The sequence below is a fragment of the Takifugu flavidus genome, chromosome 1 (assembly GCF_003711565.1).
Source record: "Takifugu flavidus isolate HTHZ2018 chromosome 1, ASM371156v2, whole genome shotgun sequence".
In the NCBI taxonomy this organism is placed as follows: Eukaryota; Metazoa; Chordata; class Actinopteri; order Tetraodontiformes; family Tetraodontidae; genus Takifugu; species Takifugu flavidus.
In genome coordinates, this window is record NC_079520.1 from 7,774,479 (window position 1) to 7,789,853 (window position 15,375).

A 15,375-nucleotide genomic window follows, 5' to 3' on the forward strand; every position below is an offset into this window, starting at 1 on the left:
GTAACAGAGTGGAAACGGAAGCTGCTTGCAGTTTTCCGCAATGGTATGACCTGCATTTTCTAACTTGAGTGGTATAGACCTTTGAAAGACTAAGTGTAGCAACTGTGAGTCTGATGAAAATAGGCACAGGGAAAAAAAACCTGAAAGGGGTAGAAGGAAAAATAGCACACCACGAAAAAGAGATGGAGTCCAAAAAAAGACAGGAAGACAAATTACTTTTCACTTTATTCTCCTGCCAGCAAAAGTTTCTTTTCAATTTTAATTTCTTTATTTTTTCGCCTATCCTTTTCTCAAATAACCTGCTCATCCATTTGATTTAAGTGGCTTGGTCGGTGTGAGGTGAGAGAAGAAGAGAGCTGAGGCAGTCACACAGACGGAGCCAGACAGAGACAAAGCATCTGCATGCCATGTGGGGGAAAAAAGGTGCTGGGTAGGCAGACTGTGAGTGCCAATCCATGACAAGCAGCAGAAGCAAGAAGGCTGCAGACCAGGCCAGGTGGGTGCTGCCTGACAGATGGAGCACTCTGATTACTCATTGCTTGGGAGGGAGGCATCTGTCTGATAAATGAGAAGCACAGTGCTGCCTCAACCTCTGAAGATCTAGGAGACTAGGACAAGCCCTGTGACAGCAACAGCAGGAGACAAAGAAGACTGAGCTTCAGCTGCAGCCGGGGCAGGACGTGAATAATCTCAGGGAGCCAGAAACGTCACGAGCTCCTCGTCTTTCAGAATCACATTGTCAGAAGGGTTTCTAAAACTCTATCTTGAGAAAATAACCGGTTGGCCTCATCCTTATTTTGCTATGTCCTTCTCATCTGGCTAGCACCTCTGAGCTCAACTGAAATTGGACACTAAAGCAGAGACATAGAAGCATTAAGAGTCCAATCACTTTTGCCGTCAGCTCAGACAACCGACACTGTCAGTCGGCTTGCAGCCTCAAAACATTGTAAGGCTCAAAAATATTCACAAATGTTGTGACATCAAATGACTCACCCAAAGAGCACCAGAAGCAGCGTGACAGCACCCAAATTCTGCCGCTCTGTGAATGCTGGAAGCTGGAAGGCTGCGATCACGCTGACAGTCAGGGTGACTGGGATCAGATACATGAACTGTGGGGAAATGATGCAGCAACAACAAGGCATTAAACAGCATATCAAAGCTGCATTCATTGTTTCAGGAAAAGTCTAGATAGTAAATAAATCTGTCTTTGGTTACACAACTAATGATTCCAAGATGCTACCATGTCATAAATGAAGTTCACGGTCCAATAGAAGGGCTCGCTGATGCCTGCGATGTGCTGAAGCCTTTTGGACCCGCTGCTGTGCTCACTGACTTCATAGATGGCAAAGCTGGCAGTTGTGATGGAGTAGCCTGTCAGCACGCATATAGCCACGAGGATCTGCAGCATTCCCTGGATACTGTAAAAATAAAGACAAAGAAATAGATATCTAAATATAAAAACATAGAACTACAACAGAGTCATTAGTAGCCGGCTTTGAAGCAGGCATGACTTCAGATCAAAAGGCCAGAATTTGCTGGAATTAATTTGCGTGACAAACTCGGTGCCTTTGTTTTCAAAATTCATGTCTTTTTTCCTCATACCAGACTAGGAGGAACTACTGAAATAGCTCGTAACCAGTGAGGTTAGAACGCCACCATTAATGGTGAGCTTCATTTGACAAGATGCCTGGGCCATCTCTCTGACAAAAAGATAAAAAGTCTAAAACGGCTGATCCAGTCGACTTTGTTGGGCTGTACAGGTACTCAATGACAGGTGCTCAATCAAACTGTCTAATAGGTGTTGGTTGTTCATTTCTAAAGTTGTTTTTGATCAACCTTTCCCTCACTCACCTGGCCAGAGCTCAACACCACCAGCTCAACAAAATAAAGTCATGGGTGCTGGAAAGAGTTTGTGAATATAAAACCTGCAGAACCAGTGAGTGGGAAAGACAGCAAACAGCAGAGTGGTGTATGGTAGTGGTGTATGGTAGTGATGTATGGTAGTGATGTATGGTAGTGATGCACGGTGGGTGTGTCAGAAAAGCACTGACCCCAGGGATAAGCCAGCAGAAGGCAGCCAATGAGTTTGGCTGGAGTAGCCTAAGGAATGCTTCCAATGCCTCAACCATCACACCCAGCACCAGTGTCATAGAGAAATGTATGCATGAATATGGAACCAGGAATATTGACCTGGAAGGAAATGTAATTGTGCACTCAAAGCCACGGTGGTACTCTAAGAGCTTACAGCTACATAAATGTCAGATGTAAAGAAAGGGTCAGTGTTAATAAGGCTCTGCAGAAAACAGCTTCAACACAACCCACACACACACACACAGTCTGTTTTTGAGGCATGAGCTCATTTTTGGAGGCAGTGTAGAATCAATCCACCTCTGTGCCACCTTCAGGGTAAACACTCATTATATTGGGAGCCTGATCAATAGGGCAATCTCAGGAAACTCCATTTAGAAAATCAAATATGGGTAAATACTTCTGTCATGTACATCTATGCCCTGCGTCCACCCTGATTTGGATGTTCTAAATTGCAAAAAGATGGATTTCTTCCATAATTTATAGCAGGCTTAGCCTAGCAATTGCTATTAATAGTCTCAGTGATTCAACACAATTGGGGATAATGTCATTGATTAGGTGGAAAAATGGATTCTTAAAAATACTTTTTAGGCAGAGGAAAGAATGCAAAGTGCAGTACTTACATCAGATCTTCATCATCTGCCCGTCCAAAGTAGGGCTGACTAGAAACTAAAATGGCTGCAATAGAAAGAAATCGTGTTAACAACTGGAACACCACAGACACTATTTTTTCATCAGGGGAACCAAAACAGCAATGAAACTCATAGTCTGAAACCCAGTTAATTGAAAATATAGAACACGATGATTTCATTTACCGGGGCACACAAAGGAAATTGAATTTTCTTTATCATTTTTCATGGTCTTTCTGGTGCTCACAGATGCAGTCTGCTCCCACATGTCTGTATCGTCCCTTAGTTTGTGCAGAATATGATGTGGAGTTATTCATTTTTCTCATTTCATTCATCATTTAAACTAGATTTAGAACAATTAAATTAGAATTAGAATTAGAACAATCAAGTTCTGCCCCGAGAGCACATTTATGGTATAAATATGAAGCTGAGAATAATTTTCATTCTCAGTAATAATGCTTTTTTTTAAAATTCATTTTCCTACAAAAGCCATAATAGTCTTCCTTGTGGTTTATTGGTGGTTGGAGCGAGGGGGGGCTATAACGAGACCCCTTCGGAGGTGAATGACAAATCTGAGGGGAACAATGGAGTGAAGAGAGATAGCACTTCTGTGAGGCTCTAAGCACAAAATAATGGAAGCTTGTGCTTTGACAAGTGAAGTGCTGAAATTATTATTAGCCAATTTTGCATCTGTGCCACATCTGCCATCCTGCTGCTGAAAAATGGTGCATTATGAATGCATGCTTGTTAGAACTACAGCATGATATCTGAATTTGAAAGGATTATCTATTGTTTTTTTGACATTTGCAGAAAAAAAGTCCTCCGGGTTGGACGGCAGAGAGTTCACAGGTAGCAAAAACAGACTAGAAATATAATACTGGGAGCCACGATGAATGCTTGTGTGGAGGCCTACAGTAAAACTGGGTCATGTGAATAAATAAAGAACTATATTTTGGGTCTTATCGCCTCAGTCTGGGATTGTTCTTCCCATTTTCCAAAACAATTTAAGGGCACTGTTTTGGGGGGTATTTAAAGTATTGGACAGCGGAATATGTTGTCAGTGGGATGAGGATCACTGCCTGTTAATACGACATGCATCGTTGATATGGGAGTGATCCAAATCTGCAGTGAGGACAGAGGCAGACCTCCAATGCATCTCCAACAGCTGGCAGCAGAGTTCACAATACAATACTTTGGGTGGTCTGATACACCCTCCCTGCATACACACTCCCCCTCCCTGCTCCCGCAGCAGGCTTGCAGGGTACATTTAATGTGATTATGCTACCCTCGAGCATCCGGTAGGGAAGAAAACTGCGTGTATGCACTGTATGTTTGCCTCATATGCATCAGCGCATGGCTGTATTTGTGCACTTGTGCTGGCAGGCAGATGGTCAGAGTGATACCCTGGCCCTAAGCATTACTGAAAACATGGTCGGCCTCATTCTCTTTAACAAAGCTCCCCTGTGAGCAACACTCATCAGTATTCAACATGTGTAATGATGTGAGGTTCAGGACACGCAGCACCCCCTGGCTTTAATCTGGTGAAATGAACCATGAGCAAACACACTGTTGACATCTTTCCTTATGTTTACTATATAAACATGCAGTGGATACTCAATCAGTGGCACCTTCTTAAGCTGTAGACAGTTTTGCTATAGCATATCAGCATGATTTTACAAAATAAACTAACATTCATTAGCATTACTGGCATCTATCTGTTGCTTAAATCTCAGATTGTCCTCTTGGATTAATTCAATAAATTCAAATTTTCAGAGCTGTCTTACCATATTCCTGTGGCTCTTTGTCTGCTGGAAGATTGGAGCGAAGGATCAAGTTGTTAAGGCTGTTTAAGTATGCCGGCATCGTGTGATGACCTTCGGGGTTATACCAGACCTAAAGCATGCACACATAATCACAAACCTCTACTGCAACATTCAGACACACGAATTATCAAGATTCTACGTGATAACGTCAAAGCAATCGTGCAATGGTGAAACAAGGGGGCCGTGGGGAGGCTCACCTTAGACAGAGTACGGTTTTTGGGTACTTCCTTTATGTCCAGTTTTAAGTCAGTGGGGAGCGGCATGCCCAAAGAAAAGCCACCATACCTAAAAGAAGCATGTTAGAAACAAAACGCATTGCTTGAAACACAATTACATTTCAACTGCTATAGGAAATTTACAATAACATATAATAACCACAAATAAAATTCACAATACTGTAGCAAGGTGTGGTGGGAACAATAATAACATTTGGTGCTTCTGTTTTATATTTTATTATGAAATTCCAGTCTGATGTCAGGAATATTGTGTCACTTTTCCTGGAAATCTGCTTATGGCATTGTTTATCATTCATGAAAAATGGGGGTGATACGTGCCATCGGCACATCAGAATCACCTGTTCCTGACGAAGTCATTCGCTGTCGTCATCAGATAGTTCTCTACGTTGATGCCAGTCAGGTTATACAGAATGTGAGAGGAAGGAATCTTCTTATATGGGGGGTGGATGTGGTCCCCCTCACAGACCTGCACGACACACAAACAAACATGATTTCAGGAAATGACACCTGAATGAAGGCACCCCTATTGTGAGACAATGCAAAAAGTCACTCACACACATGTGGCAGGCGCACACACACACACACACACACACACACACACACACACACACACACACTCACTCACTCACTCACTCACTCACTCACTCACTCACTCACTCACTCACACACACACACACGTAGGCAATGACCCAGTCTCACCTGCTTGTCATAGGTGCATTTACAGCGAGCAAATGCACTGGAGTTGCTCCCACTGGATGTCCACTTGTTTGTGCTCGCTGCACAGTCCCTTTAAAAGAAACAGAGGCTCAATAAACTGAGCTTTTAGTGCTTCACAGGCCCACAACACATCTTCTGGACTTAGACCAGAACACATTGTGAAAGTTGGACTGACAAGATGTCTACAGATGTTAAAAAAGAAAAACAACAAAAGAAAATAAAAAACCTTCAAGCCTTCAACTGTGACTTGGTGTGCTGCTTTGTTATTTGAAATATTTAACCTGCTATCAAGACATCGGTGCTGTGTAATATGCAAGGCATGAAAAATGGGGGTGATTTTCTTGTGTAGACCTCTGGATCACATGGACTTTATTTAATGCCAAATGTTCAGCTGGGCTTTGCGCTGTCACGCTCAAATGTCGATTAGTCTGACAATGAAATAGTCACGCAGTCTATGCAGCATCTTTTTCACCCCCTCACCCCACCCCCACCCGGTCTTGGCTACTATCGTGCGTGACTATAGCACATCATGAAACACAAAATTCTGTCTCTCTCCCTTTATTTATTTATTTATTTGTTTTGCAAGAAATTTTAAAATGCAACTGAGGTCTTGCTCGTGAATGCCAACATTGATTTGAGCGCCTCTAAGGGCAACATCTCCCATATAAACACAGGGTGTTAATGGAATACAAATTATCTTCTCACATTACAGAGTCCTGCTGCAGGCTTTCAGCCACATACGCTGAGCAGTGCAGCAAGAAAAGAGGACGGGGACACGAGAGAGACCAGGGAGAGAAAGGAAAAGACCGGGCAGCAGGAATTGGTGAGAGACAGACAGACTTGTAAAATGAAACAAGGTGAAGAGAGGAGGCACAGAGAGAATAGCAATGAGAAATAAAAATGTGTAGAGGGTGGAGTGAGCAGAGGAGCTGAGTGCGGACTCCCAGAATAGCAACAAAAATGGTCATTTTAAGAAACAAAACAAAGCAAAACAAGAAAGGATTGGCTGTAACGTACTGGTTGTTGCCGTGGAGGCAAGCATTATCAATCCCCGGGGATGACATCATGGTATCTACCAGGTGGATGGAGTTTGGATTTTGGTTGCTGTGAAGTCAGAAAACAATATATTATTAACAACAGCTCCAAGGATAAGAGGCAAGGGAATGGTTGTTACGTAGGGCTCTAACGGAAAACCAGCAGGGTATGTATTGAGGATTTGTCTGTATGAAAACAGTTCTAATGCAATGTTGCCATTTTTCAGGACTGTTTTTCAGGACTGGAAATCTGGTTTGGAATGAACCTAGTATAAAGTGACCACTGGTGTGCTGTCTTAATGACAGCTGATCTACCCTTTACATGTGTTTTTCTGTAACTTTTACACATTCCCTGCCTTACAGCATACACATATGCTGTGGTACGCTCATACATAAATCATTACAATTGCAGTTCACTGGGGCAGGGCTGGAAACTGACAAAGTCAATAGAATGTGGCCTTCTGCAATTTACGGCTATAATGAGAGAAGTCTGAAGCGGTCAGGATGAAAGTCAGCACAAGTTCACTGCCGCGAGTTCCTGTGGAGTGGCAGCAGTTACTGAGCTCAAATATCAACACATCATGTAAAAACGATCTCTCTTTAGACGCTTTGCTTTTAAACTACAGAATACAGAAGGTAGAAAACTATTAAAAAAATGGATTTTTATTTTCCTCCACTTCCAACATTACTCTGATCAACCCTAAATAATTAAACATATCTTTGTAGATCGAGCTATAAAGAATGTGGAGAGAGTTCATCCTCTTTTTGATGGTGACTGGCACATCAGCGTTCTCTTTCTTTTGCAAAATATCCACTTGATCAAACAACAGCACTTCTCAAGCATAAAGGCATTCACTGAAACCTCCTGACGCTCTTGATTTCTCTCACTTTGATCTCCCATCTCAGCTGTCTTCTTCACAATAATCTGTTTCTCTCATGCTCTCAATCACTCACTTCTGCTTAAGGTCTGCCCGTCCTTCCATATCTACCGGCGTCAAATTCATTTTACAACAGCTCAGAAAATGACCTGGAGCCCAATCGTGAAATAAAAGTGCACCGCTCCTTCATTAGTCACGTCTCTGCTTTGTGACCCTCGTGCATAAGTCAAAAAACCTTTGTAAAATATTGAAGGGATCATGATTCAATGATAGAAATCAACCAAAAAGCTCCATAAAAATAATCAGATATATAACTGCAAAAATCAGGTTAGCATACAATATGTGATCCATAGCTTCATCCTAAATGTGTATATACTGTATATATATCATATCCACACATTTGTGGTCACTGCAACGTGAAGCAGGCTCTCTTTGGAGCAGGCTTAGTGTAAATGCACTGATTGCCTATGATTAACTCTCCATAACAGTCCTTCAGAAGCTCCTTCTCCTGCTGGTTTGTTGGAGGACGGACCTGAAGAAAGAGTAGCCTGGATGGAAGTTGTAAAGTGCAGGGCTAAGCTCCAGCTCGGGATAGTGTCGCAGGTCGTTCTTGATTGATCCCAGGCCCATGGCACACACCACAAAGAGCACAGGAAGCAGAATCTGGGCGATCAGACCCTTCCAATCTCTGCGGCTGTGATGGAATCTCTTGATCAGTATGGCTGTCATCTGCTGCCAGGCAAGGGCCACCCCACTCACTGTGGATGCACCTGTGAGAGCTGGGAGTGTAGCAGAGCAGATGTGACATTCTCTGTCACTTGTAGGGTCAAAGAAGATCAAAATGTATTCCTTTAAGATGACCATTCCTTTCTCTTTCCTTTTTAATTGATTAAGCCTTAACATTCACACTCCTACTAGCAGTCTGGACAAAGAGTCAGAAGAATTCTATTATACTATATTTTGGAGCACTGTAACATGTTGTTGTCGTATTATGAAACCTGATCATTTTATGAAACATCTGCAGGAAAGGACAGGGGTGAAAGCCTTTAATGTGAGCAAACTTACATATCTTGTCCCCAAAGTTAGAGACACTGTCCCTGAGGTCTGAAGGGAAACTGTCAATGGATCCAGAGTCAGACATCGTCTCTGAGATGGACAGAGGACTGCCTCGGGTCTCATCGCTGCCATCTTGAGTCAGCTGTAGAAACACCTACACAGAACAGATATCTCTGTTTATCACTGAGCATAGAAGCAGAATTAGACTGCTTTAAAGAGGCAAGTCTGAACATATGCATCTTATCAGCTAATCTTCTACCCTTTTCCTAATTAGTATCTGCAGAATAAACCAACTTCTGTGCAGGGATTACCTCCTCTAGGGTGGTGTCAGAGATGCCATAGCCCCCCAGCTGCAGATCATCCAAGTTAGAGTCCAGCGCAGTCAGGAGGGAGCGGTACAAGGAGGCGTTTGAAGAGCTGAAGGGGGGCAGCGAGTAGACCAGGTCACCCCTCTGGGCCTCCATCAGTCGGGCCTCTGGTACATGAGCTTGGATGAAGGACTTTAGGTCTGCAGTGTCCATGTTCTCAGCCTGCTGGTCCAGCATCTGCACATAAAAATGCATCGCTATTGAGTTTTCCAAGATTACATGGATTGATTTTGTACAGCTACAAATCAGATATCAGCATCGTTCAAAGACGTGGTTAGACCACAAACGAAGAACCTGCAAGGTGTCTAATTACATGTTGCATTACTGCAGGGAGGATTTGTGTGTGGTGAAACCCATGGCTAGGTGGTCCAAAATATGTAGCCTGCAAATTCTATTATATATTTGATTCAGCAAAAAGGAAAAACAAATTCAACAATGGAAAGTAGTTAAGATCTAATGATATGGTGGGTCTTGTCACACTGCTTCCATCTACACTGTGAACAACTCAAGCAACCACTGTGGCTGTATTACAGTGAGACCTTTGGAGTCGTTTTCATGTAAAAATGTTGATCTTCTTAAAATTATAGAGCGCAAAACTATTGATTTAGCTATGTTAAAGCTGTGCCACAGTTAATGGCATCTGGAACAGAGAGGTCAAAGCAGGAAGCCGTAATTTTCAGGTTTTTTTAATTCCCGCCAATTTGAATGAATGTTTTATGTTTATGTTTACACCATGTTGCACACGGGCGTACCACAAATGTCCACTAGGTGTCACACTTCATTTCGATGTGTGAGCAAAATCTGTTGTAGGACAAAGTGCTAATTTCACAGATCCTGTCCATCAATTTAGATTTTACAGATAAACCAACTACAAATACAATTCCAGACATAAGAAATACCTTTTTCAACCATAATTAGCTATGCAACAGAGCTATCTAAAGAGGATTTAGCTGTGAAATAAAATCTTTCTATGGGTGGGTCCCTGTGTACCTTCTTAGTGAGGGTGAGTTTGTAACCTTGACCCAGCTTGTCTTTCAGGTAGAAGGGTGATCCACAGCATTTCAAACCTCCACTCTCCAGGAAGGCAACACGGTCACTGAGCACCTCAGCCTCATCCAAGTGGTGTGTGGACATGATGATGGTGCGATCTGAGAGGATGCATATGAAACAATCAAAACACTTAAATCATAACTTGATAAACACTAGTATTTGGTATTTTGTTAGCCTCAAAAATATGGGATTTGGTGTCTGTCAGCCACGGGCTGCAATCCTAGGATAAGTTTTCAAAATTTCTCACTAGTTTTCTGTGAGAATTTTTTGATTGATGAGCTCAACACACATCTAAAGAAACAGCCAGATGTCACAAAGACAAAGTTCCACCCGTGTCGCCTCTGGCTTACAATCTTTAGAGAAAACTGACAAGCAAATGGCAAGTGATGCAGAAAGCTTACTTTGAAACAGACTCCCCTGGCACCAGAAGCTCACTAACATATAAGACAAGGCCAATTAGGCTGGATATTTCCCACATCTACAAACGTGTGATTAAGCAGTCTCCCTGCTGCTGCTGCCGCTGCTGCTCCGGTAGCAATAGAGCAGCTGAATTATTTGAGGATTCTCTCAAAATAATTCTTTGCTAAAATTAAGGTCTGAGCAGAGTGGAACCCTTCTGAAACTGCTTGTGGCTCCTTATTTTTCCACACTATTTACAGGCAGGGTCAAGGATTTTATCTGTGTTAACCGGCAGCAACATGATCAAATTTGGTACCCCCCCCCCCCCCCCCCCCCACAAAAAAAAAAAAAAAATTAAAAGATAAGAGAGAAAAAAAGAAAAACACTACAAAAAATATACTGAATAAATAAAGAACATTGATGTGTGGGAAAAAGATAAAAGCTATTTAAAAAAAAATGATCTGAGCATAGAGTTTGAAAATAGCCAATAAATGTGGATTTGAGAAAATGCTACAGGGACTCAAGACGGCTTGATGTGATGCTGTTCCTCAAGAACACATATTTCTTTTTTGTTTCAAGGCTCCTGCAAAATTTGCTAACTGGTCCTTAGGCAGGAAAAAATAAGTAACACAAGCCAAAGTATGCAGCAGAGCTAAATTACAGAGCTTGAAAAGAAAATTGAGTTGTCTTTTGTATCAGGAAAGAAAATTCTACATATTTCAATTACTTGAACTGCAGTAGCCAGAAAAAGAGTGAATAGACGTCAAATTTGATTAGACTTATTTTAGTATTTTTACAAATTCCTCTTTATAACAGTATTGTGACTGCTGTAATCACTGTAATTATAGTGATAGCAGTAATAATGGCTGTAGATTACAGTTAAGGTGAGGCTTTTACGGATGAACTGGAATGCCTCTTAAGGATGTTCATGTGTCGGACTCACTTTTCTTGTACTGGATAACAATGTCCCAGATGCTGCGTCTGGAGCAGGGGTCCACCCCTGTGGTGGGTTCATCCAGTACCACCAAGCGAGAGCCCCCTATGAAGGCGATGGAGATTGACAGCTTGCGCTTCATGCCCCCTGAAAGGGTGCCCACCCGCTTGTGTCTGTGGGCATACATGCCTGTCTCCTCTAAGATCCTGGTGGGCAAATAAATGAAACGCCTTTAACATGGCGCTGACGTTAACAGCCTTTTCCTATGCACTAATCTGACACATCCATCAGTTGCTGAGTAGTGGCTATTGACCATCTGGAATCAGTGGGGGGAGGTTCCTGTTGTAAGGCCCAGACTAATTTCAATATGCGACAAAAATCAAATAAATAATTCTACAGACTGACCAACTAAAACAGCCCAAGACCGCATCACATTGCAGTTTATGGGCTTGATCCCCAGTTATAACATCTCAGGGTTGCTGCTTGTGCAGTCATCCGGTTGGGGGCTCTAAGTGGTTAATTGCCCCACGGGGAAAAAATAAAGTTTCAAGTAATAATAAACAACACACTACAGGTCTTTTCATGTTTTGCACCAAAGCCTATAGATTATCACATGTCTATATACTTTTGACACTCAGGCAGGAACCTTCCAATGGCTGATCTGACTCACGTGCGAACTTGTTCACGGAGCTCTCGTTGTGTCCATTGTGGCGCCTTGATCTGGCCATATAGCAGCAGGTGCTCCTTGGCGGTCATGTGGTCGAAGAGGACGTCGTATTGCATGCAGACGCCAAGCTCTTTGCGAACCTCATCAGTGTCGGTCTGCATGTCTTTGCCATACACCTCGATAGAGCCAACCGATGGTGCAAAGAGGCCAGTCAGGAGAGACCTGGGCACAGAAAACGATTACCTTCGCCATCTTATTATTTTTTTTCTTCATTTCCCAATTTGCTGGTTCATTTTCCTGCAGCCTTTGCTGTGGCTCTCTTACAAAGCGTTATCATATTGGCAAAAGCAGCCACATTCAAAATGGAAATTTTGAATTCTAGTTGAGGAAGACCCATCAGATTCATCTCCACCACGCTGTAATTTCAGTGCCAAGCTGAACAAAACAATTTCCCTGTCAGCAGCAAGCTACTGAGATGATTAAAGAGATGCTTGGATCAAACTCAAAAGACAATGCCTACAGTGTATCAATGGACAGACTGCATTTTTAGTTATCTGAGGACATGCTGATTCAGGCAGAACCTAAGACAGCTGTGGCCCACATACATGGTGGTGGTCTTGCCAGCTCCGTTGTGGCCAAGCAGTGTGGTCACGTGACCCTCGTAGAAAGAGATGTTCAGGTTTTGAATGGCTACTCGGTCGCCATAGAGTTTGCTGAGGCCATGGAGGGAAACGCCCACTGGCAGATGTGAGAAATTCTCGCCGGCATGAGATGAAACGCTGTTCTGGTCTACAAGAAACACACGATGAGAAAAGAATGTAAAGTGTAGTTAAATTTAACACCTAACTGAGCTGTTACAGCACAACTCTGTCGAATACCTTTTTCCTTGTCCTCAAAGAAAACAGGGAGATTCCTGTCCATGATGTTGGTGAAGAGGAGTCCTCTGGGAGCTTTCCTTTTTGACCTGAAGCAGCAGCACAGATCAGCCCAGAAGGAACCTTTGAATGGGAAGTACCACGGCGCAGGGATGCCATATTTTCCTGAAAGTTTAACAGACTCCTTATAAACATAACCAAACATATTTGGATTATTTAATGATATCGGCATAAAGCATTAACAGCATGCCGGACAATATACACACTGATTTTGTGTCTAATTGACGTAATTTCCAGAATTCTTCTCATACCTGGAAAGACCATCCGTACATACGCTCCAATGATGAAATAGACAATGGAGTCAATGAGCATGAGCCAGCAGAGCCAACCGAAGGAGGCTTTGTCACCAGCAATGGGGGAGGTGTACATGTTGTTCCAGTGAATTCCTAAAGATGAGCAATAACAGCACCTTCAATTAACCCAACAAGTGGTAGTAATTTCAGTGTGTGTGCGAGGAGCCTTACCTTCTCCTTTAACCTCATAACGGGAGATGTATTGACCCGCATAACTGAAACAGGTTGGTGAAAACACACTCTGTAGGAAGACAAGATGAGACAATTCAGATCCCAAATGAGGGATTAAGAGCAAAACCTTTTGGTTGAAATAAATATTGGGCCAATTGTTGGTGTTACCTAACTACCCCTGGGGGCATCTGCTAAAAATAAACACTGGCGGTTTCTAAATTATATCTCCTGCCTTTCTTTGTTCTGTTATCAGTGTCCCTGTTTTTGTGAAGTTCCTCACCAGTATGCTCTTCTGGGAAAAGGTGAGAGTCGTCTCCACGGCCATGACAACGATGAAGGGGAAGAAACAGAGGATATAGATGAGGCTGCCGCTGAGGCCGGCAATGTAGGTCTTGTCGAAGAAGGAGCTGATGAGGTAACTGAAGGCCAGGACGCTCAAGCCGTAATCGCAGAAGTAAAGGAAAAGTAGAAAGCCATCGCTGTTTGGAAGGACACGCCCATATTTTAGCACCAGTGTGAGGATGATGATGGTGAACATGAGGTAGGTGGCACACTCCAGGAACCAGGCAAAGAAGTGGCTGAGTGGGTTGACGCCCATCATTTTCATATACTGTGGGGGGATGCAAAAATAACAATTCTGAAGACATAAATCAGCTTTATTTAATGTGAGAAAAGGTCACGTGATTTATGTGTTTATTCCTGACAGGAAACAGTGACAAGGTTTAACTCATTTCACACGGTACAAAGCATTACCTCATGCAGCCTCAGCTCCCTCTCGTGCACCAGTTTCTTGACAAAGTCAGCCACGAACAGCACCCAGGCCATCATCAGCATCAGTGGAAAGACAAAAGAGATGGCCTCCAGGTACCTGGGGAACACAGACGGAGCAACTGTCAGCGCTGTTGCTAAAAAACACCCGATCACTGTCAACGACAGCAGATGAAGAGGACGCTCATGAAGTCATCTGCTTGACAGGGAGGGCTTTTTTTATATACTTTTTATATACTATTTGTATTCATGCAAATAAATTCATCATCGTTGTAGTTTTTTCTCTTCATATAGGAAGCCTGGTGCTGAACAAATATTCCAGTTTTTCTTTTTTTCTCCATCCAGCAAGCCTATTTTTCCACAGCAATTACGCCAGGCATTGAATTTTCACTAATCAATCAGTAGGACGGTGAGGACAATCACGTCTCATAGCTTGTAGTGGAGGAGAACGCTGGCTGCTGGCGCTTCAGTGCAGCAGCACATACACTGGTGTTTCAGTCTGGCCCGATTCATTGGAAACAGTGCTGCATTCTGGTAGATCAGATATTCAGTGGATAGTGCAGAGATGTGTGGAGTTCTTTACGGATGTTATTAAAGCTGTCTCTCAGTGTGCATATGTAAAGCAGCAGTGAGCGTTCATCCACCCCGTGTGGAGCCAGTGAATGACTACTAGTCTGTGTTAATGCCCACTTTTCCCTTCATTGTGAGACACTGTGCGTCCTTTCATGTTTAAATAAACGCATGCCTCCTAAATTAAGCTAATGCTTAAGATGTTAGCACATGATCCCAGGCTTTCTTGGAACTTACTCATCCCGAAGGTGGCAGGGATAGGGGAAGGGCTGCAGCTGAACAGCAGGCTCTGCCACTGGATGGCCGGCATGGGTCTCAATGATGGCCCGTTCGATGTTCTCCTGCAGGTAGACAAACCCCCTGTTGTAGCGGAGCGTCTGCCGGGCTGAGATGTGTGGGTCCTTAATGAAAAAGGGGTCCCGGACTCTGTCAGTGCGCATGACATTGTCCATGTGCATGCGGATGGTGTATCGGACTTTGGGGGGTAAGGGGGCTGTGGAGGAGGAAGAGCCAGCCTTTTGCTTCCCGGATGAGTCACCAACTTCTGGAAGCCTGAATATGACACCTTAAAGACAGTTTGCACGATGTCATGTCAAGAATTAATCAAAGGCCAAACCTACTAATAGGCTGGATTATTAGTCAACATACAACCTTCACCTGCAAAACACTGGCCTTAATTTATAAAAATTAATAGCAGATTCTATTACAAGAGCAGTGAGATTATCATCTTATCTGGTTCATGATTGTACCTACACTTGT

The 15,375-nt window shown here is 43.0% G+C and overlaps 1 protein-coding gene across 1 annotated transcript in view; it reads right to left on the bottom strand.

Annotated features, from left to right (window-relative positions):
* The window catches only part of abca12 (ATP-binding cassette, sub-family A (ABC1), member 12), a 46,961-nt gene that overhangs the window by 7,222 nt on the left and 24,364 nt on the right, over positions 1 to 15,375 (bottom strand). The window contains exons 40-60 of the mRNA XM_057029925.1: positions 14,854 to 15,181; positions 14,032 to 14,146; positions 13,559 to 13,888; positions 13,279 to 13,348; positions 13,066 to 13,200; positions 12,758 to 12,919; positions 12,485 to 12,668; positions 11,883 to 12,101; positions 11,222 to 11,418; positions 9,820 to 9,977; positions 8,773 to 9,006; positions 8,471 to 8,615; positions 7,938 to 8,184; positions 6,511 to 6,597; positions 5,476 to 5,563; positions 5,115 to 5,242; positions 4,738 to 4,825; positions 4,502 to 4,610; positions 2,712 to 2,766; positions 1,241 to 1,418; positions 994 to 1,109 (exon numbers count right to left, since the gene is read on the bottom strand). Coding sequence (XP_056885905.1) covers positions 994 to 1,109; positions 1,241 to 1,418; positions 2,712 to 2,766; positions 4,502 to 4,610; positions 4,738 to 4,825; positions 5,115 to 5,242; positions 5,476 to 5,563; positions 6,511 to 6,597; positions 7,938 to 8,184; positions 8,471 to 8,615; positions 8,773 to 9,006; positions 9,820 to 9,977; positions 11,222 to 11,418; positions 11,883 to 12,101; positions 12,485 to 12,668; positions 12,758 to 12,919; positions 13,066 to 13,200; positions 13,279 to 13,348; positions 13,559 to 13,888; positions 14,032 to 14,146; positions 14,854 to 15,181 — 3,373 coding nt within the window. The remainder of the gene's footprint in view (positions 1 to 993; positions 1,110 to 1,240; positions 1,419 to 2,711; positions 2,767 to 4,501; positions 4,611 to 4,737; positions 4,826 to 5,114; positions 5,243 to 5,475; positions 5,564 to 6,510; positions 6,598 to 7,937; positions 8,185 to 8,470; positions 8,616 to 8,772; positions 9,007 to 9,819; positions 9,978 to 11,221; positions 11,419 to 11,882; positions 12,102 to 12,484; positions 12,669 to 12,757; positions 12,920 to 13,065; positions 13,201 to 13,278; positions 13,349 to 13,558; positions 13,889 to 14,031; positions 14,147 to 14,853; positions 15,182 to 15,375) is intronic.